The following is a 23,203-nucleotide window of genomic DNA, read 5'->3' as shown; positions in this document are numbered from 1 at the left end:
AATCATGGTGGTGCGTGCTTACAGTTGGGAAGCCAGGGCAGGATTCAGAGTGGAAGGTCAGCCAAAACGACATAGCTCAAAGACAAGACAAGCCTAAGAGTCAGACTTCAATAAAAGGAAAAACCTGTAAGAAAACTTGGTGTCGGCCTCTTTGGTCATGGCTCGTGTTATTCAAGACACTCTTAATTCGGAAAGTATTATTTACTGGAAAGAAATATAAGAGGTATCCCTAATTCCTGTAAGGCCAAATAATGTGCCCCTAATCCACATATACCCCAAAAAACGTATTGTACAAATTCTGAACCCTAACTTTGGAATGTCCAAAGCCAGGGTCTAAAATTACAATATACACAACTCTCAGAGGGCCTGGGAACAAATCATGCTGCCCAGCAGATTCCTACTTGGCAAGGGAGAGCAGCACAGTCAAGGTAGCCAGTGCTTTGTTTAAAGTGATTCTTAACATCTAGTTCAGAGAACCTTCATCCAGGCCAGGTCAGGTGTCTTTATGCAAAGTCCATGATATATTGGTTCACCAAAACCAGTGAGTGATTCTGAGAAGTTCTGAAGGAAATAATGACACTATGGAGGAACCCAGAGTCAAGAGAAGCTTTCTCAGGGAGGGAGAACTATTTAATCTTGGCAAGGGCAGCAGCTCTTCTTTCTGTGTTCTGGAACAAGGCACGGATTAAAGCTTTTACTTCACTAGAAGAGAATGCAGTTGCCAGGGGCCCCTTGCCATCTGCCCACCTGCAAAACAAGACAGATTTTATTTCCTATTATGTCTCCACGTAAAAGCCAGACTTTAAATCCAAACACTCAAGGAATTAAATAAATCCTAGGAATCTTATTCTTATTTAGATGTTGCTGCTCATGGCTGCATCTGGCACCAGCACAGCCAGAAAAGAGTAGAGACAGGAGAGAAGGCTCAATGGTTATGAGCACTGGCAGCTCTTCCATAGGATCCAGGTTCAATTCCCAGCACCTACATGGCAGCTCATAACTGTCTGTAACTCCAGTTCCAAGGGACCTGATAACCACTTCTGGTTTCTGTGGTCACCAGGTACATATATGATGCAGATATACATGCACACAAAATTTCCACACACAAGAATAAGTAAATCTTAAAAGAAAGAAAGAAAACTTAAGCCACATATGGTGGCTAATAAGTGCAATTTAAGTACCTGGGAGGCTGAGGCAGGAGGATCTTTTGAAATTCAAGGCCAGACTGGTATACATAACAATTTCCAGCCAGGAATATATAGTGGTTCTCAACCTTAATGTTTTGATCCTTTAATACATAATATAAATATCTACTATGCAGGATAATATCTGATATGCAACCCAAAAGGAGTCACAATCCACAGGCTGAGAATCACTGTCCTAAACTATAGAACTTCCTACAGAAAAATAACTGGTCATTCAAAAAGTGGTTTTCTGCTGAATACTTAAGACTTACAATCACTTCTCTGTCAAATCATTCATTCTTCTATTTTTTTTTCAAATACAGTACTATGGATCTAATCATTCTTAAAACGCATCACCCAGATGTAAGAAGGATGTACTAATTAGAAACACCAGATCATCTGTACTGCATGCCAAAAGCACGTTCTTTCTCTTTTGTTATTAAATATGAGAAAGTGGTCAAGAGATCTGTCCTATGAAATATTACTACAAGGCCCCAACTACTGCAACGGAACATGAAATTCCTGCCTGAATTATTCTGAGTAACAGAGGTGCCAGAGATATGGCTCAGTGGTAGAAGGCTTGCCTAGCATGCCCAAGGATCTTGATCTCGATCTCTCAGTCTCTCAATCTCTCTCTCTCTCTCTCTCCCTCTTCCTTCCCCCGCCCCCCCCCTCTCTCTCTCACACACACACACACCACATACTGGGGGGGTGTGCCACCGATGGTCCTAGTCCTCTTTTGTGACCATATATATATGCTACCATGAAAACAGACACACACCGATCTCCAATTTCTTGCAAGCTAGCCTGTAGCATTATCATCAGTTCTTTGAAAGGCATCCATTTGGCCACATAGACTGGAACCTCTTCCTGGTATTTCTTGTTCTTGTTTTCATCAGACAGAGGTGCAAATACTTGTGGCCCTTCATCCATCACTGTTTTGCACAGGGAATACAATCTATCGCCATCTTCAGTTGAGATGTCCTAGTTTAGCACAAAGGGAACATAACAGAATAGAACTGAGCCAAAGGGCAGGACAAATCAGATGTTTCCCAACAAATATAGCATATCTTACAAGATCCATTCAGCTCGCTGAAAACCCTCCTGAAGCTGGTAAGACATAAGATGTGTGTCAGCCAATGGTCAGCAGTTCTGTGTGTCTGCACAGGAGCCTGTGTCCCCAGCACATTGTGCTATACACAGCCTGCTGAAAGGGACAGTACTACTGCAAGTAAGGGTTTGGTCGATCTACTCTTTGGAGGATCAGCTAGCCATGTCCAGGCAATGTTCCTCATAGGATCACACATAGTCTACTCAAATGCACTGTGTTGGCAAAGTGGAACCTGCAGAGACTGCTCCCACTGTAAAATTAAATTACTTAGTTCATCTGCAGAACATACTAAATAATATGTCTTGGGACCACTGTTCAGTTTCCAATGTCCTCACTTCTAATTTGGATGCTGGACTGAGAAGTCAAGACAACCTACTTTCTTATCTAGGTATAAAAGAGATTATCAAATTCTCAACGAAACAGAATCCAGGCAAAACTGGAACCAACCAACCACACCGCACTAAATGATTAATTAATCTCTTCTACCATTTGTGCCAATTAAAAACAAGGCTCCGGTATCACTTTCTTAATAAAGTCACAGTGCGGGGTGATGAAACTTGCATTTCAAGTCTGTATCAGTCCTTACCTCCAGAGCAGTGATTCTGCCAATCATCTCAGTGATCGTTGTGTTTAGCAAGGTCCCCATAGCCTTGCAATATATATTCACTGGCAGGACATCCTGCCACACAATTCCAAGCCTCTTTAGCTGATGCAGTACCTGTCAGAAGAATGAAGCTATTTACATAGGAGATGGCTACAATTCACATTTCTCCAAATCTATACTTAGCATTTTATGTGGTAAATAAAAAGGGGGAAGAAGTGACAGAAAGGTGAGGTAATTGGGACACTATGGCTCTTGAATGTTTAACCTCAGGGACATCCTTGAGAGAAGAAAAGAGGACTCATCCTATGGGAGCACTGCAGTGAGGACACAAACAGCAGAAGACAACATCAACTAGGTGTGGTGTGTATACAACGGAAGACTGCTCGGCCACCAAGACTGGAGTCATGTCATTTGCAAGAAAACATACACAGCGGGAGACGATGACTGCAAGTACATTAAGTCCATCTCAGAGGACACAGATTGTGGCTTTGCTTATTTGTGATTCCTAGATTTTACACAGACCAATAAAAAAATGTATGCATGATGACATAAAAGTAGAGCAAGGGACTCGGTACTTGACATGAAGAGCAAGAAAAAGGAAGAAAGAAAGGGTATGTGTTCTATTCATATTTGTGTGCAAATGTCATTATAAAACCCAGTCCACATACAGTGAATATACACTAATGGGGGGAATTTAAGACAGGAAAAGAGCTAGGTGCAGTGGTGCATGCCTTTAACAACCCAGTCTGGTTTTCAAAGCGAGTTCCAGGACAGGCTCCAAAAGTTACACAGAGAAACCCTGTACAAAAAACAAAAAAAGGGAGTAGAGACAAAAGCCTACATTGAAAAATTTTCACATACAATTTCATAAGTTAACAATATTATTGAATCAATGGAAAGATGGCTTCCACTTGTCTTTGTTGAACAGGGAAAAGGCCTTATACACAGCTGTGACAGGCATCTAGACTTTCCAACAGGGAGTATAGGAATCAACTGAGCGACCTGCTAGGTGGGGCGAGGGGCCTCTAATGATGGGGCACCACCATCAGTGCCTACAGCAGCCTCCTACCTGTCTCACTGCTTTGCTTGCTGCCGAATAATTCTCTTCGTCGTCCATGTTGGAAAAGCTCCTAGCACTTGATAATCTTTCCAGAAGTTCTCCTTTCTGGGCCCGCATCTGGGCCAAAAAGCACTCTGTGCCTACGGTGGGAAAATAAAAGCCTGTGAATCACACAATGTAAAGCAAGGGTGGGACAGATGATGACAGATGAGAACAACTGCATTTCAGAAAGTCACTAAAGGTGCTCTTTGTCGAATCTGTATATAAAGACTCTGAATCCATGTAGTCAGTCCCTTTGATCCTACCAAAGGGCGATAGATACACCTTTCTCAACAGTTTGCCTACAATATGAGACAGCTGAGGAAAAACAAAAACAAAAAAACACTTCTATAGAAAAAGCAGCTACTTACTGCTCCAGTGTCTATACCACTGATGGGGAACACTTGCACCTGTCAGTTACTTGATTTTCAACTCTGCTCTGGGTACCCTCATAATAAATTCCAATTTACCCTACAATGGATTTCTTTGGACTTCTGCTAATCACAATGGAAACCAAGGAAGACATAAAGTCAAGGAGTTGACTTGGAGTTCACAACAGAACAAGTATTGACGCCAGTGAACACTTGTCAACAACACAAAAAGCACTGTTATGGTACACATCTTATTGTGTGTTTTTTCTCCTGACACAAAAGACTTGATGGAGTCAATGCATGCCAGCAATAAAGTCAGGGATGCTAACATACCACAAAATCATGTCATGAAAAAGTAATGTTTACACAAAGATGGTATCCATTTTATAGGATTAAATAACTAGAAATCTCAACAAATTAGAAGACCTTTCACATTCTAACACATCTAACCTGCCCGGCTAGTAAATTACAAAGATATGAGAATGCACTAGTCACATTTCCCCAAATGTGAGGGATCAGTTACCAAGTCTTCTGAAGCCAGGCACGAGGTCCACAAAGGTAGTTGTGCCATCACAGAGAACGGGGGCAAGACGCAATCTAAACTGATGACCCAGGGTCAGCAAGTGGTGAGCAATATACATGCAGTTGTTATGGTGAATGGCAGCCAACTGGGGGAGCTTCTGAAGGTTCTCCCTAGGCCAAGAGGAAGGACAGAAAAGGAAACCACCTGTTACTCAAGTCAAGCTTTCTAGAAAGTCATCTGTCTCTTCTCCAAGGTAGCAGTCCTCAGCTTTCACCACAGTCTACCTTGTAAATGCTGAACACACAAAATATGCAATTACTCTCATTCTCATGCAGTTAGTTGTCCTAGCCAATATGACCTTATCCAATAAAACTGTCCCAGTGGTGGGCTGGATAGTGGTCTCAGCAACTAAGAGTGCCTGCTGCTCTTGTGCAGGACCTGAGTTTGGTCCCTAGTATACAACTCAGGGGGCTTAAACCACCTGTAATTCTAGCTCTGGGAGATCTAACTTCTGGTCTCTGTAGGCATCTACAAAAAAACTATTCCAATGACTAACAAAAAAAGAAAAACCAAGAGAATAAACTGTGGGTGTTTCTGTTAGCTCAGGAAAGACAGTAAACTGAATTCTGACCTTGAAATTCAACTTAGACAGTCTGGGGAAACACAGGTTCATTTTCCCCCTTTCTGAACTCCCATTTCACATATATAATGAAACGATCAAAATTTTCAAAGTTGACTACAAATTAGAATCACATGAAAATTTAAAATATAAAGATGTTTAGAGTTTACCCCACATAGATTAAATCACAACCTTTGAGAATGAAACCAGGCATTTTTACTTTTTGAAATCTCTGCAGATGATTTTTTTTAACCCAGAATTTAAAAACCATTGCTTCAATTCTTCCACACAAATTAATGTCTACCCAGTTCAGAAAAAAACTCTATAAACACCACTCAATTAACACCTTCTACTTTGTTGACTGAATGCTGGTGTATGCCAGAGACCAGATGTCCCCAGTCCCTAGAATCATTTGTGGTAGCTCTGGTGGCAGGGTATGTGCTATGCAGGTATGAGGACTTGAGTTCAATCCCCAGAATACACATAAAAAGGCTGGGCATAGTGTAGGAGAAGGGAGGGGAGAGGTGTGTCAGGAAAAACAAAACAAAAAAAAAAAAGAGTCTTATACCAACCCTAGGAGTGGGCCTAGGCAAATCTATCTACTTGGGAAGTTTCATAAGTGATTTTAAAATAATGCCACAGCTGAGAGCAATAATCTAAGGCAACAATTCTCAAAGAACAATCACATTACACATAATATGAGCAGCACTTAGAAATCTGTTAAAGATCCAGGTCTTCCCATCCCCAAGCTATTAGACCATGACATGGGGTCCAGAGACCCATCTTGGCAAGACTTCCAGGTGGTCTGATGTACAAGTACAATTCAGAAGTAATCCAGCAGAGGTGCAAAGTCACACAAAGCAAAGGAGACAAATCCACACAGTGGGAAACATCTGAAGTCAACCATCTCTGAACCCCTAAGGAAAGGCTGGCAGCTGACCCAACAGGTTTCTACTCCTCCTTCACTTGGCCACATATAAAGTGAGATATCTTATTTTAAATCATCAAAACTAACAAAAACAAAAATCATCCAAACTTTTCAAAAACCTAAACTTAAAAAAAATACTTCAAGCTGGGCATGATGGCACACACCTTTAATCCCAGCACTTGGGGGGCAGAGACTGTCTAATCTCTGTAAAGTTTGAGGCCACACTGGTCTACACAGAGAGTTCCATGACAGTCAGGGCTGCACAGAGACCTTGTCTCAAAAACAAAAACCCACAAACAAACAAACCCTCCAAATAATATACTGATTTTTTTTTCTTTGAAAGCAGAGCCCATAATGGGCTGGAGAGATGGTTCAGCAGTTGAATGTGCAAACCACTCTTGCAGGACCCAAATTTAGTTCCCAGTACCATATCCAGAAACTCACAACTACCTGCAGCTCCAGTTCTAGATCTGATACCCTCTGCTAGCTTTCAAGGGCACCCACATGTACATGTGAACACACACACAAGCATAAATAAGTAAACTCAATCTTTAAAAAGGAGAGAGAGATGAACCCTTAACTATGGAATAATTTTGGTAACAAACTACTGAAAATATCTACAAAAATCATACAGAAGTCAGGCTGTGGTGGTGCACACCTTTAATCACAGCATTCAGGAGGCAGAGACAGGCAGATCTCTGAGTTCGAAGCCAGCCTGGTCTACTAACTCCATTCTAGGACAGCCAGGGATACATAGAGAAACCCAGCCTTGAAAACAAAACAAACAAGCAACAACAAAAAATAACATACGAAACATTTCATTTGAGTAACAGAAAGAACTAGAGGCATCAGAGTTGAGTAACTTTTCAGATTAATATTAAGAGCAAACCTTTAAAACCCAAGGCATTGGGTTAATACAGCCTGATGCTATATTAACATTAGAGTACCTAGCCACACTTCACACTAACATGGCCATCTCATGGGGTAGTGTCTGCAGAACTACAAACACCAAGTACACTCACTGGACAAAGACCTTTCCATTTCCTTACCAGGAAAAGTATAGTGGATCCAAAACTGGATAAAGTTCTTTTGAGCTTTTAAGTGTGTTCCACCCTCCTACACGTAAAATCACTGTATGTGCCACAGTAAATGTCTACAGCCTTTAAAAGGTCTTAGTTTGCCGGGCGGCGGTAGCACACGCCTTTAATCCCAGCACTCGGGAGGCAGAGGCAGGCGGATCTCTGAGTTTGAGGCCGGGCTGGACTGATAGTCTCCAAAACAATACAGAGAAACCCTGTCTCGTAAAAACCAAAAAAATAAAAAAATAAAAGGTCTTAGTTTACTATACTTTTACAATCAATTTTAATCAATCGCTGTGGTGAAAACTAAGTTACTGGTTTTAACCTGACTTGCCATTTTAGACAGACATTTATACAGAAATGAGACACTTACTTGTGGTATGTTGGCACCACATCGTGGAACAAATGGAAGATATTTCTCACTGAGTAGAAAAGCTGAACAGCACTGGAAGGAAAGCAAACATTCAAGAGAAATCACACGAAATGAAGCAGGTAGTCTGTTAGTGAAGGTCCGCTGATAAAAACTACAGCTGCAGACAAACACTGGCTCTCATGGAGACGCACTCAATCAGTATCTATAAACTAGTCCTAAAACGTGGCTACATTAACGACCTGCAGACAGGAGCATTCAACCCAAAGCCTCTTTTCCACTTATTCATTTTGTACTCTCCCAGCATCCAAAGTACCCTTCCAGTGACAAATGGGGCTAAGCCTCAAGCAAATGTCACCCGTTTCCGATGCACTCTGCAAAGGGCAAGGCATCACCACAGGCACTCACTGGGTTCTGCAAAGGGCAAGGCATCAACACAGGCACTCACTGGGTTCTCTTAGAACCAGGCTGACTTTCAGCTTTCACCTTTCCTCCTTCTTCCCAATGCAAAGACATGAATCAACATTTCTGAGAACAGCATCGAACCCTCAAGACTTTTTGCCCTTTAAAGCTGATCTTTAACCACCTAAAGATTACTATTAAATTGCACTTAAAAGGTGTGTGTATGTGTGTGTGTGTCTCAGAAAGGGAACAGGGGAACTTGGTCCCCGAAAATGAACCTTAAAAGAAAAAATACATGGAGATATAGAAATGGCTCTTTTAAACCCCATTTTTGATACCAAGCACCCTCAACCCTCCCCCCACAGGGTTCTACTCCCAATACCCACATGGTGGCTCACAATACCAGGAGATCCAAAGTCTTTTTCTGACCTCTGTTGACACCAAGCATACTTAGGTACACAGATATACATGCAGATAAAACACCCATACACATACAATTTTTAATTTTTTTGTTTTGTTTTGTTTTTCAAGACAGGGTTTCTCTGTGTAGCCTTGGCTGTCCTGGGACTCATTCTGTAGACCAGGCTGACCTCAAACTCACAGAGATCCACCTGCTTCTGCCTCCTGAGTGCTGAGATTAAAGGCATGCACCACCACCGGCTAATTTTTTAAATAATTAAAATAAATATTTAAAAAATCTGTTGCAAATAGAATGCATGAGTATTCACCATACCGAAACAGTGTTTGGCATCTGTTTTCTTAAAAGAAAACTTTTAAATATTGCCATGCATCTTTAACTTCTAGTCTGATTTATCTGAAGAATGTCATTTGAGGAATAGTGACAACTCTGTTTACCTTGCCAAAAGTACACATTCATCCTTTACAAAGAAACAGGTCTCCTGTACAAGCCAGTGAATGGCTCAGCAAGCAGTAGCACTCTCACAGAACTAGTGAACCAAGTGTGACTCCCAGAGCCCGTGCAAAGGTGGGAGAAAAGTGGTTCCACAAAGTTGTCCTCCGACCTCCACGTGTGCCACAGCATAACCAAGTACACACACATATGATGATAAAAACAGATGTGCACTTTCCTTCCTACTCATAATCAATACTAACACTTCAGTAGGACTAACTGAAGTCACAGCAGCACTATGTAAACATGTTCTATCCAGAACAACATTAAAGTGCTTGTGCCAGACAGTTGTGCTACAGGCCTAATCACAGCACTTAGGAGATAGAGGCAGATGGATGGATCTCTGAGTTCAAGGCCAGCCTAGTCTACAGAGTGAGTTCCAGGACAGCCAGAACTATTACACAGAACCCTGTCTGAAAAACAACAAAAAGTGTTTGCACATGGAAATAACCCACAGATCTGAGGATATAATGACCAAGTCAAGCCTAAACTCAAAGTATTTTCTTTGAGAACTAAGAAGAGCTAAATACAGACTCATACTGAGTGGGCTTTTATAAGCCCAACTGGCTAGCCTGTCATTTTGTTTCAAAACATAAAGATTCTGTATGAGATGAGAAATAGAGCCTGAGGTACCCTGAACACAGCAAAGATTAGGAGGAGCCATCCTGAAAAGGTGAAGTCAGATCTGTGGCATGTTCTAGTCCCAAAGAAGACAGACTCTCCACCTGCAGCGTGTTGCCGTGTGGACTGGAAAGGAGACGTTCACAGGTCCCTCTGGTTCTCCAGGCTCCGTGTGATGCTGCCACATGTGGTGTAACCACGACAATTATGCAGCAAAGAGCATTCCAGCTGTAAGCCTTTTCAGGGCAGGGTTTCAGACCCTCTGCCTGTGCTTTCTTATACAACATCCTTTCATCACAGAAAGCCAAAATTAAAATTTAAAACCAAAAAGCAAGTCAAAACTGAAAGCATGACTTACTAAAAGTGAAAAAATTTAATGCCAAATAAACCTACATATCTACCCATCCATGTGTCTATTTATTTCTGTTTTGGTTTTTGTTTGTTTGTTTGCTTTTCTGGGTAATGTTTATTTTCTTTTTCATAATAGGATCGTATTAGGTAACCCCAGGCTGGCCCAGACCTTGCTTTGTAGGTCAGGATAGCCTCAAATTCACAATCATGCCTCAGTCTTCCAAGTCCTGGGTTTATGAACATAAACCAACATCCAGTCAGCATCTGCTTTAACACACTTACATCAGTGTTACTACAAACAAATGCCAGGGGTCAATTTCTCTGTGTTACCATTGATCACTACTTGTTGTTGCCTCTAGTAAGGTCTGATAGGCAAGCTCCATCAGTTTCTTCACAGACTCGCTGATGCGGCATGTGGGTAAAGAAAAGGAGTGTGGGTCCAGGGACGCTTCAGGCTCCAAGTGCCCCGTGCCGCTGGGCTGCACCCTGCACACCTGCTGGACTTGCAGCTTGGTATCCACACCAGGACTGGGTAAGTCTGGGACAGTCTCCTGGGAGTCAGGGGTAATCTAAGATGCAAGCACAGCAACAGAAAATGCGGCTTTCAGGAATTCAGTTTTCAAACTTTAGCACCAGCAAAGGATAAGGACACTCAAGTCTTCCATGCTGATGAAGTCGTGGCCCTACAGAGTGACTAGAAGATCTGCAAGGAAGAGGCCTGATTTAAGGACTGTTTGATCTTGACTGACAGTCCCACATGGGAAGAAGTTAGCAATCTCACGTACTGTGGGATTCTTAATGTTGACAGATCTGGAGTAACTGAAGAGACCTGTAAAACTCACTAATTTCAGTTCTCATAAAAATTCCAAGTTACCTCGAAATGTGTTAATACCTGTGAACTCAAATGACTAAATACTTTGTCAGAATGGACACAATAATGGGACACTCCAAGGAAAATAAGGTATGTGGAAGAAAGGACTAAGAGCCCAGCGCCTGAGCTGGATGTGGTGGACACCTTTAATCCCAGCACTCAGGAAGCAGAGAAGATGGATCTCTGTGAGTTCAAGATCAGCCTGGTCTATATAATGAGGTGTTTGGTTTTTAGTTTTTTTGGGTTTTTTTTTAGGGGGGGGGGATTCAAGACAGGATCCCTCTGTGTAGCTCTGGCTATCCTGGAACTAGTTTTATAGACCAGGCCAGCTTTGAACTCACAGAGATCTGCCTGACTCTGCCTCCCAAGTGTTGGGATTAAAGGCATGCGCCACCAATACCAGGCTATATAGTGAGTCCTATACCAGTCAGGGCTACACAGTGAGACCCTGCCTCAAAAAAACAAACAAACAAAAAAATGGAGTTCATAACCCTCACAGCCCTTTCAGGCAATCAGAAAAATTTATTAATAGATTGCCTTAGTCTATGTTTTAGTAATGTTCAGAATGTTTCAGTGATGCTTTGCATTTATCAAATGTTATTATATATATAAATATTTTTTGATATATATGTATGATATAAAACGAAATGGCTCAAAATTATCAGGAGTCAAATAATAAACTGTTCTTCACAAAAAATAGTTTACTCCTATTGCAAGTATTTATTTATACCTCTAGAAAATACTTATTATTTGTGTGTGTGTGTGCACATACATTGGCATGCATGAGTGTGCTGGTGCCCATGGAAGCATGAAGTGAACATCTCACCACAGGCCACACTCTCTACATATGATATGGTCCAAGCACACACATCTTCAGGTAATGAAGACGAGAATAAGCTACTTTTGAGTTTCAACAACAGCAATCCACTACATTTAAAGAGACTTTCTCAGTTTATTCAGTGGCTTTCAAGTACATATTTTATCCAAGAAAAGGGAGCTAGCAGGGGCACTTTATAGAGGACCATCTGTCTCTAGGAGCTCAGCAACTGCCACTCCTTTCTACTTTATCATACATGTCTCAAAATTAAACTGCTTCTCCTAAACAATGCAGTAATCCCCAAGTACCTTCACAGTGTTGTGAATTTCACAGGTCATTAGGTTTCTAGCAGCCACAATCACATCCTGGCACTTCTTATTAGCAAAATGAGAATTGATATTCCGAGCGTATTTCAGCAAGTCAGTAGTATCGCCTTTTAAAAATCTCATCTCCTTCAGGGACTTTTCAAATTCTTCTGTAGACTGTATGATCTGATAGAGACAAACATGAGACCAAGGAAAAAAATACATACAGTTATCCCTCAGTATGTTTTGGGAATTAGTACCAGAACACCCCTCAGAAATTACAATCCATGGATGTTCAAATCCTTTGTTAAAAAAAAGGCCCACTGTTCACGTACAACTTATGTACACCCTCCCATGCACCTAAATCGTCTCTAGATTATACAGTATATATGCTATGTAAACAGACACTATAGTCTACTGCTTTAGGAAAAATGATGAGAAGAACTGTCTTATATTATCTAGAAAAGAAGCAAAATTTTCCCCTAATATGTCAGTCAACAGTCGGGCTGAAACTACAGATACACATCTATAAAAGGATCAACATGTACATATATTTCAATACCAAAGTTTCAAACCCACTGTAGCGAAAAGAATAAGAACCAAGATGGACATTTAGATCATAGGACAAGTCATCAATTACTTGATTTAAAAATATACATTCTGGGAGATGGACAGATGGCTAAGCAATTAAGAGCACTTGCTGCTCTTGCAGAAAACTGGGGTTCAGTTCTCAGCATTTACATGGTAGCTCCCAACCACCTATAATTCCAGTTTCAGAGGAGCTGATGTCCCCTCCTGATCTCCACAGGTACCAGCCACATGGTGCACATACATACACTTAGGGAAAACACTCCTATATATCTTTTAAAGAATTAAAAATACATTTTAATTATACATTTTCCAACCTTAGATTCATTTGGAAAAGAATTTTCAATCGAATTTTAAGACTTATAAAGATGCCAAAATCTTATAAACACCCTTATTTTAGCATTCAAGCAATCACTAAAAAGGGGGTTATAAATACTACACAATAGCTATTACAGCTGATAAGTATCAAATTTTAAAAAGGTATTTATAAGAAAGCATACTTTCTCAATTAAAGAGGCAGAACAGAAATGAAATTATGGCGAATGTGTTATTTCTACTCCTTATTACTAGTTTTCAAGTATAACTTAAACTTGGAGGTGGTGGCATATAATTTTAATCCCAGCACTTGGAAGGCAGAAACAGGAGGATCTCTATGAGTTCAAGGTCAGCCTGGTCTGCATGGTCTACAGAGTTTGGGTTCCAGGACAGCCAAGGCTACAAAGAGAAACCCTGTCTTGAAAAACCAAAACCAAACAAACAAAAAAAGGAGCATAACTTAAGAACAAAAGATCCAAAAAAAAAAAAAAATCACAAGACAGTGGTAGGACTCAAGCCTGTCTGAAAGCCCATTATCTCTCTACACTTTACCTCCTCGTATTGCTGCAACTTGCTGCTGTTTGTGGGAATCGAATAAACCAAGCAGTTTCTAATGAGGCACTCAGACAGGTCTTCCCAGATCACATCACCAAGCATCTCAGCCAACATGATTTCAGGAACTTTTCCACTTTCTAGGTCAGTATCAGTAGGCAAATCTGAATTCAAAAGAAAAGGTTTTAGACAAACAATTCACAGTTCCAACAAATTCTGAAGCTCCCACGTTTTTTAAAAATGATTTTAAGTTTTAAGTGGTGGGCAGAGCAAGTTTCAGAACAGCCAGGACTACACAGAGTAAACCAAATAAAATTTAAAAATGTTGGAAAAGAAAATGGCACAGATAATTCTACAGCTACTTCAGTAAGTTGTGCATCACAATTGACAATGTATGACATAAAATCATGATTATTTTACTTTCCCGACTGAGATGAATGCTGCTCACGGCAGTACTCCTTTACTCTATAACAACATTGTTATGCTGTCCACACAGTGGCCATCTACCCATAAGTCATTAATCTGCTTTTATAATAAGCACACAGAAAGTATGCATTCAATGTTAAAACCCATTTTTAATAAAACCTTACTTTGTTTTAATAATGAAAAAACAAGAGAAAGAAAGAACACTGTACTTTTCAATCTCTGTATAGGATCTGGGAACTTATTCTAAGCAAAATGTCAGTAAATTACACTATAGCATACTGTCTAGTTTGCCAAACACAGTATCCTAGTGCCTCCTCCATAGTTTGCCTCCTGGTTAGTTTTCTCAAAATACCCTGGGAGCATTATATTTAGAATACCATTTTTATTGTTTGAATAACAGTTAAGAGCAAACTAAATGGTTCTGTGGGTAAAGCTACTTACAACACAGGCTTAGTGATCTACGTTCAATTCTCGAATATGCATACATGGTAGGAGAGAACTAACTCCCACTAACTTGTCCTCCAACATCTACACTCCCACTGTGGTTAATAAATAAATATTATGCTGGCTGGTGGTAGCACACATCTTTAATCTCAGCATTCAGGAGCAGAGGCAAGCAGATCTCTGTAAGTTAGAAACCAGCCTGATAGAATAGTGAGGACTACACAGAGAAACCCTGTCTCAGGAAAAAGAAATCAGTTTATAAACACGCTAAGACTATAAATTATCCCTGGTCTACAGAAGACAATAAATAAAATGGTACTGTGCTCTTTGCCAATATACTCCTGCATTACAGAAAGGCAAAATGCACCACTAGTGTCATGTTTTCACTGAAATAAAAGGAAAATTTGCTAAATATTCACATAATCAAAAATGAGAATGTGGATTTGGGAGAGGGATGTAATGCAGAATGAGACAGGATCTTATTCTGTTATCCAGGCTAGCTTGGAAGTCACTGTGATCCTCCTGTCTCAGCCTCCTGGGTTCTGAAAATACAAGCATGAACCACCACACTAAACCATATTTCTCACTGATCTCACGTAAAAAAGAAGGCAGGGTGTTTTGTCACTTGTCACGTGCTTAGGACTTGTGTCCCCACAAAATTTTTAAGTTGAAGATCTAACTGCCAACATGAAGACACTGGGAAACAGAGCCAACAACTGAGAGGATGAGGTGGGAAGGTTACTGGCCTAGTCTAGGATACATAGTTAAGTTCCAGACCAGACTCTTGTCTCAAACAAAACCAAAACAAAACAAAATTGTATCTCTTCCTAAGAATCAAGAGGAAGAAAAACTGTGTTGGGAGATGGACATGGCAGTACACACCTGTGATGCAGCCTTGGGAAACTGAGGCAGGACTGTAGGTTTAAAGTGTTCTTCTGCTCCTATCAAAGTTACATAAACAATTCCTTGCTTATATCTAAATCACTTATATAAAAATAAATAATTTACGATTGTTAGGAAGGCCCACAAATAACAAGTGTTTAAAGTCAAACAGACTAGAAATAGCAGCATTGTTTTAAAACACCAGAAGAAACTTTTTTTGTTTTGTTTTGTTTTTCCAGAACAGGGTTTCTCTGCATAGTGCTGGCTGTCCTGGAACTAGCTCTGTAGACCAGGCTGTTCTCAAACTCAGAGATTTGACTGTCTCTGCCTATCAAGTGCTGGGATTAAAGGTGTGGGCCACCACCAGGATCAGAAGAAACTTCTATATGAGGGAAAAGCCTGATTCACAGTAAAACACAAAACAGGCTATTTCCTATGTAAATCCATAAATATTACCAATAGGTCAAGTAGAAATGTATTTTGTTCCTGATATTCCCCCTCATTTGTTTGCATCAGATAAACAGGGATTTTCCCATGGAAATATGTACAACAGTATCTGGGTCATTTCCCTATAATTAAGGCAAGAGTCCCAATCTATGTTACCAAAAGTCTAGTAAAAGTACATCCTAGACTCCAGCTAAAATACCATTAAACACGGGACCTGAGACGTCACTAATGGCCTAGCTAACAAAGGGAAGAGAGAAGAAATGCAAAGCAGGCAAGAAGTGAGAAGGGGTCTACTACCCTTCTAAGGTGTAACTTACCCCAGCCGTCCCCTTCACTGGGATACATAAGCACTTTTGCCCTGAGGTAATACTTGTAAAAGCAGTATGCACATTTCCAGATTATAAAAGGTCACTTTCAGGTACACACCTAGAAGCTGTTTCTGGAGCACTTCCAGGACCAATCGGATCTTTGCAAAAGCTTCAGGTGGTGATGGATGCTCCAAGTCTGTCACCAGAGACTGAAAGCGAATGGTAACTGAGTTGGGCTGCTTTTCAATCACAGCATGGAGTGATGGGCAAGTCACCAGAGGCTTAAGCATATACTTCAGCAGCATCTGACCTGAAATCATTACCATGGGGACACTTATCAACAACCACTAAAAACAGGGCAAATGATGCAAATATACTAGTCAGACATGAAGTTCCCAAAAAGTAAAGAAATAAAAAAACAGTAAGATACTTTCTCAAAATAATAAAAAATAAAAACCTAAAAATCAGGGACTAACCAGGCGGTAGTGGTGTACACCTTTAGTCCCAGCACTGGGAAGGCAGGCAGGCAGATCTCTGTGAGTTCAAGGCCAGCCTGATCTACAGAGTGAGTTCCAGGACAGCCAGGACTACACAAGAGAAAACCTGTTTCAAAAAAACCAAAAAGAAAAAACAAAAATCAGGAGCTGAAGAGATGGCTTGGTGGTTAAGAGAATTTCTTGTTCTTTCATAGGACCCAGGTTCAATTCTCAGCATCTACAAGGTGGTTCACAACCAAGATAACTCCAGTTTCAGGGGATTTGATGCCCTCTTCTGACCTCCACAGGAACCAGGCATACCCATAAGTGCACAGACATACATTCAAGCAAAACCTCATATATAAAAATGAAATAAATAAATCTAAACATAAAATCTATTTAAAAATCATCACTAGAGGAAATTTCTAAAAAGTAAATGTGCCAAAAATATATATCATGAGGACTAGAGAAATGGCTCAAGGGTTAAGAGCGTGGCTGCTCTTGCAAAGGACCCAGGTTCAGTTCCCAGCTTCCACATGGCAACCGGCAATTGCCTACTAACTCTAGTTCCAGGAGAATCTAACAGCCTCCATAGACACCACACACACACAGAGTACCCATATATATAAGTAGACAAACTAGATATACACATAAAATAAAAATAAGTAAATCTCAAAAACAAAATATACCTATGAAATTACATACTACAAATTTTATCAGAGTATCTTTCCTATCTGTAGACTTTTAAGTTATTCAAAAATAATTATAAAAATCAAGAACTAGTTTTTAAAAAGAACCCACACATTACTAAAAAAGATATTTAAGACCATTTTCTTTGATGCAGTGCTTCTCAATCTGTGGGTCACAACCCCTCTGACGGCCACATATCAGATATTTATGGTTCATAACAGTAGCAATGAAATATTTGTATGACGGGAATCACCACAACATGAGGAGCTGTATTAAGGGTCACAATGTTAGGAAGGTTGAGAACTACTGCTCTGATGGATTATAAAGCTACACACTGCCACTAATATTCTCTTTAGAAGTTTACCATGTCTTCTGCCATCCCTTTCACACTAGGCCTTCTGAAATTTAATGTGAATGAAACAAATTACTTACCAAATGATTTCAGCTTGGTGGGTAGTTCTCCAAGAATGGAAAATGCCAAGAGGACAGAGCTGATAGGTGGCAGAGGGGCCACCTCCTCCTTCTGGGGCTGGTCAGTGCAAAAATGAAGTTCTGTTTGTAGGCAAGACTCTAAGCTGCTGGTATCTAAGAAAGAGGAGGAGCATATCAGCTGTCTCAGCAATGCAAGGTGATCATCTCCTCACAGCACTTCCTCTGCCAAGACTCCTAAAAGTTTCATTACAGCATACGGATGATATGGCTACGGATGATACACATGGCCTGTGCACTGCTTACAAACAGAAAAAAATGGGGTTTCTTGTTTCTTTGGTGTGTCTAAAGAGTCAGATTAAGTGACCAGTAAGAAATGCAACCTAAACGTGTGCAGAATGACTAAAAGCAAGCAAGGACTATAAAGAGAGCTCTTACTTCCCAGACCTCCTTCACATACCAGTGCCACCAAACCAGCTTAACAGGGCTAATAAGCAGTGTGTTATTAGAAAGAGTTCAACACTCCTGCAAGCTTCACTTCATCTGTAGCCTACTGGAGAATCCCACCAAAAGTTTTCTATATCATTTCTTTCAAAGTACCAGATAATATGTAACACACAGGAGTGGGGAAAATGGATACAGGAAACAGGTCAGGAGTTTCTGGGATTTACTTTGAAATACACTAAATTTTAAAATCCAACACAAAAAAAGTATGTCCTTTACAAACTCCTTCCTGGTTTCATTCTAAGGCAAGCAATTTACCAATGTGAGCTCACTCTCAGAAATAAGAGGAGAAAGAGAAGGGAATGGGGAGTGAATATGCTCAAAATATATTAGCTACATTGTGATAATATCATCATGAAATCTATTATTATGTACAGTGTACAGTGTATTCTATTACTATGCACAATGTATACTAATCAAAAACATGAAAAACAAAAACCTGTAAAAAGGACGATCACACTAAGAGGTAGGTTGGAAGATTAATAAATGAAATTCAGAAACACTAATAGATTAATACGTTAGTAAGTGAAACGGTCTTGGTTTTTAGTACTAAATATTTAAGGTGTATTCAGAGGTCAAATTGGTTCAGGCAGATTAAGCAAAGCAGGCCACCTGAGGTCAGCAGCACCTTTTGACGGCGGAAACTTCCACACAATCAGCTTCTGCCACTCTTCTCCCAGGTGGTACAGTATGTTCTGCTTTTGGACGGTGAGCTCCATGCTGAGAGACTTCAACATTTTTAAGTCAAAGCATTTTTTAGATTTTAATAACTTCAAGCATTCCTGCGCCTGGTAGTAAATGGAATAACCGTTATAACATTTCCTCTAGACTCACAAAAAATTAGAACCCACTTGTTGAATGACAAAAGATAAAAGGTCACAAGCAAACATATCAAAAGCAAAAACAGAACTAATGGCTCAGACTTCAAAGAGAGTGTGAATACCTCCTCCAGATGCTGAGCGGCAGGGATGTATTTCTTCTCTGCCAATGCACTATTATACTCTTCAATAGCAGAAGAAAACTGAAAAAGATAAGTTTAGAATTAGCAGGTACTTTCATTTCCATATCTTAGTATTTTAAATGTTTCCTTTTATCGGGGAGTATGGGACCAATTAGAAAAAGAAACCGACCGCCTCCTGCCGAGCCAAGCACTGAAGTTCCAGCTGAGCTTACTTACCTCTTGTAATTGTTTGAGCAAATCTAGGACTACAGAGTCTCTTTCCAGCTGCTGCTTCAAGTTTGTAAATTCAGCCGTTGATATGTGAAGATCCCGACAGACCTAATTTATACATAAAAAGTATAAGTACTTTTCAGTCATACCACAGCAAAGGAATAAAACATCTGTAATTTATTAAGCTTCAGTAGCACAGTGTAATTCATGTTGAAATTTAAACAGTTCAGACAGAAATGAAAATACTGAAGGTGATTAGGAGGGACTGTAAAGGTCCACTTTAGTTCAAAGCCTTACCCTATACAAGAACACCCATTCTCAGGTCGATGAGATGGCTCAATGTGCAAAGATTTTTGCCACCAAGCCTGATACCTGCATTTGAATAGCAAGCATATAACACACAAGACAAATAAACAAAACATAATAAATACCCATTTTCATCAACGTGAACCCTCAAGTCACATCTTCTTTTTCTGTTTTAAGACTGGATCTCACATAATAGCCCTGGCAAGCCTGGGACTATGTAGACCAGGCTGAGATGTGCCTGTTTCTGCCTCATCACCTTCTCTTAACATAAGCAGTGTCTTTCAGTAGAGTTCATCCACTTGGACTACAGGAAATGCATCCCTATTGACAAGTGATTTTTTTTTTAACGCTGAGGCAGAATCCACCTCTCATTCAGGGCATCATTAATTTTCTCTCTTCTGTGTTTTCACTTCTCCCTACCCTTCTTCATTCATTCATCATGAAATAAGTACCTGAACACTTCCACCTACATGGAAGGCTCTTCCCACCAGATTTAAATACCTTGAATTTTCCTCCCTTCACTTGAACTCAGCAGCTGTCGTCTCCCTCTCCTCCTTCACACAAATAAGCTTTTCCTAACTGACATATACACTGTCGTAATGCCTCGTCCGTCTCAGTCATTCTACACCTCACTGTCATGAAGGTTTTAGTTCCACCAAGTCATCAATACTGTCCTTGCCAGAAACACCAAGTTTTCAGTGGAAGCGGGTGGAGGAAGGTGCACACCTTTAGTCCCAGCACTTGGGAGGCTATAGAGACCTTGACTCAAAAAAACTAACTAACTAAATAAATAAATCACCAAATTTTTACTACTCAAACCAAAGCTTATTTCGCCGATCTCACGCTAACACACTCCGACTTTCCTTCCTCTTTCCTCTCCCTTGTTCCATGATCCATTCTCTACTGCTCTTCCTTCATTCTCTATATTATTTGGCCATGTCTGGAGACATTTTTTGATTGACACACTGAAAGAGTCCTGTCATCTAGTGAATAGGAGCCATGGAAATGAGCTTTATCCTTATATAGTGTTTTATACAATGTAAATGACAGAATTACTCTGCCCTATATATCAAGAGTCAGGGGTCTAGATTTGTTTCAGTGACCGAACAGCTTGTGCCTCAGTTACCCTTTGTTCCTAAAGCAAACCACAATCTCTATAAAGATATAAAGTACTAGGCCATAGAGTAGAATAGCCTAGTGATGAACAATGCAAGCCAAGTTAATAGAAGGCCAATTTCAAGATATATTGTCTGACACTTAAATGTCTTCAGGCCAGATGCAGATCTAAGAGAATGCTATTAAAAGATGAAAGGCTGGTCGCAAATAGTGACACAAGCCTCTAGTCTCTAATCTTAGCTTTTGTGGAAGAGGAAGCTACAACATTCCAAGTGCAAGGCCAGCCTGGGCTACATACATAGTGAGCTCCAGGCCACCCTGAGTTGCACAGAAAGACCCTGTCTCAACAAGAGAGAGAGGAACAAACATTCTAATTCGGAAAAGACAGAAGACCAAATGGTCTATTTCTAAGCATTATTTGTTTTCATTTTCTTAAATTAACAAAATCCACTCAAAAGCCATTATTATGCTCACTAAAAGAAAAAGTACCATATAAGTGGAAGGACATATGACTGTAAGTTTGAGAAATACTTCTAGTTTAGAATTGAAGTTACCCTACAATCATTTGGTTTAACCTCTATTTACCCACAAGGAAAGTAAGGCCCTGAAATGCTCCACAGAATAGTCTTAGAAGTCAAGAAGCTAAAACGAAGCCTCCCTAAGAAACCTAGGTTTGCCCAACACAACAATCTATTCTTACCTCACTCTCTATTCTGGATTTCAGCTGGTCGATGTCATCAGACAGCTTGTCCACCTGGGTAACCAGGTCCTGCGCACTCTGCATGGTAGGCAGGAATTCACTGTACTTCTTGCTGATCATATTGCACACCTCACCCTATAATACAAGATGGACGTTGTAGAGATGCCATTGCCATGAATACATAAAATTAACAATGCCGTTTTTGTGTCATCAACTGTTGTTAGGAAGCTTGCTCTCTGAAGTCCAGACTTACTCAAGTGCACGTCATTTTAAATGAAAGCCACTAATACTAAGTGAAACTGTGACAGTGTGCCGCAAATCCTTTCAGGCACAAGACAGGCACTTAGTATGCCTCAAGTCCCGCGCATGAATTAAGACTTTTATAAACATATTCAACCGGTTAAACGAAAATCCGAGGATAATGCCCGATATTTTTCTAGAATTATTACATTCATTCATAAATGGAAGGGGGGTGGGTGGAGATGGCCAGCCTCTCTCCTAACCCTCTCTGGACATCCGGGTTTCCAGTCCCACCACCGGCTCCTCTGGTTTCTTCAGTCTTGCCCATTCCAGCTCACTCCTGCTCAACTTCGCACGACTCTCCACCATCGCACAGTCACGGCCCCCACCTCCTCACAGTCCCAGGCCTTGGTGGCCGCTCTCCAAACACTTCCTACACTTCTCTCGCTTTCGAATCAGGGTTCTCCCCATTAGCTCCGCACCCGGATCCCCCCAGGTGCAGCCAGTCGGCGGCGGCCCGCCCTCACCTTGATCTCCTCCACTCGCCGGGTCAAGCGGCTGATCCGGGTGCCGAGATCCTCCTTCTCCAGGCTCCCCGAATGAGCCAAGACTTCCGTCACGAAAGAAGCCATCGCCACGGAGCGTACCCAGAGAGACCGTGTCACTCCAGCTGCCAGCACCGCAGCTCGCGTCCAGCCCGCGGCCTCACCGCGCGGCCTGACGGGAAACTGAGTCCTGTAGGGACCCGTGCTCGCGCGAAGGCGAGAGTCACACTACAATTCCCAGCACGCCCAGCGCCGCCTGGAGTCGGGTGGTTTTTGGCAGCGGCTGGGAGCCCCAAGACTGCGCAGGCGTGATCCGTTCCCTACTGGTTTTCAAACGTCTGTCTCTTCCCGCCCTTTTTTTGTTGTTGTTTGTATTGGGAACTACTTAATGTTTCACCTAGTAAAGTCCTTTATGGACCTCCATAAGGTTTTCCTGTGAAATTATCTAGCCCGATATTTAGGGAATCATCTCGATCTTTTTTGTTCATTCATTGGGCACAGCAGCCGACTGAGTCAAGGCCAACTTTGCCCTCCGGAGTTGCGCGCTTGAGTGTAGTATTGTAAGTGTAGCATTCTAAGTGAAAGGCTCCCCGCAATTGCACCTTTTTTATATTGCTTGTTTATATTGCCTCATACTAAGTATAGTTGTGCATGGATGCGGTACACATACTTAGTGTAACGATCCTGTGTGTACTAAAAACTTTCTTTTGTAAAAACTTTTTTTCCTTAGGATTTATATTTATGAAGCCGAACATACTGGCTCATGCCCTTAATCCCAGGACTCGGGAGGCAGAGGCAGGAGGAGTATCTCTGTGAGTTTCAGAACAGGCTCCAAAGCTACACAGAGAAACCCTGTCTCGAAGAAACAAAACAAACAAAAAGATTTATATGTATGAATG

General features: G+C 40.9%; 1 protein-coding gene across 1 annotated transcript; it reads right to left on the bottom strand.

The window, feature by feature from the left end:
* Positions 1 to 186: 186 nt before the first annotated feature.
* On the bottom strand, positions 187 to 22,481 carry Zw10 (zw10 kinetochore protein). Its single transcript, XM_005069493.4, has 16 exons — positions 22,287 to 22,481; positions 21,520 to 21,654; positions 19,404 to 19,505; positions 19,170 to 19,247; positions 18,855 to 19,014; positions 17,726 to 17,878; positions 16,246 to 16,437; positions 13,621 to 13,784; positions 12,169 to 12,351; positions 10,503 to 10,741; positions 7,892 to 7,963; positions 4,893 to 5,062; positions 3,969 to 4,099; positions 2,882 to 3,013; positions 1,966 to 2,168; positions 187 to 747 (listed from the first exon to the last, which is right to left on the bottom strand). The coding sequence occupies exons 1-16, from the start codon at positions 22,389 to 22,391 to the stop codon at positions 627 to 629; spliced, it is 2,340 nt and encodes a 779-aa protein (XP_005069550.1). The 5' UTR covers positions 22,392 to 22,481; the 3' UTR covers positions 187 to 626.
* Between the last annotated feature and the right edge of the window lie 722 nt (positions 22,482 to 23,203).

Source organism: Mesocricetus auratus, unplaced genomic scaffold, assembly GCF_017639785.1.
Source record: "Mesocricetus auratus isolate SY011 unplaced genomic scaffold, BCM_Maur_2.0 Super-Scaffold_100022, whole genome shotgun sequence".
NCBI classification, from domain to species: Eukaryota; Metazoa; Chordata; class Mammalia; order Rodentia; family Cricetidae; genus Mesocricetus; species Mesocricetus auratus.
This window is presented reverse-complemented; position numbering and strand designations above follow the sequence as displayed.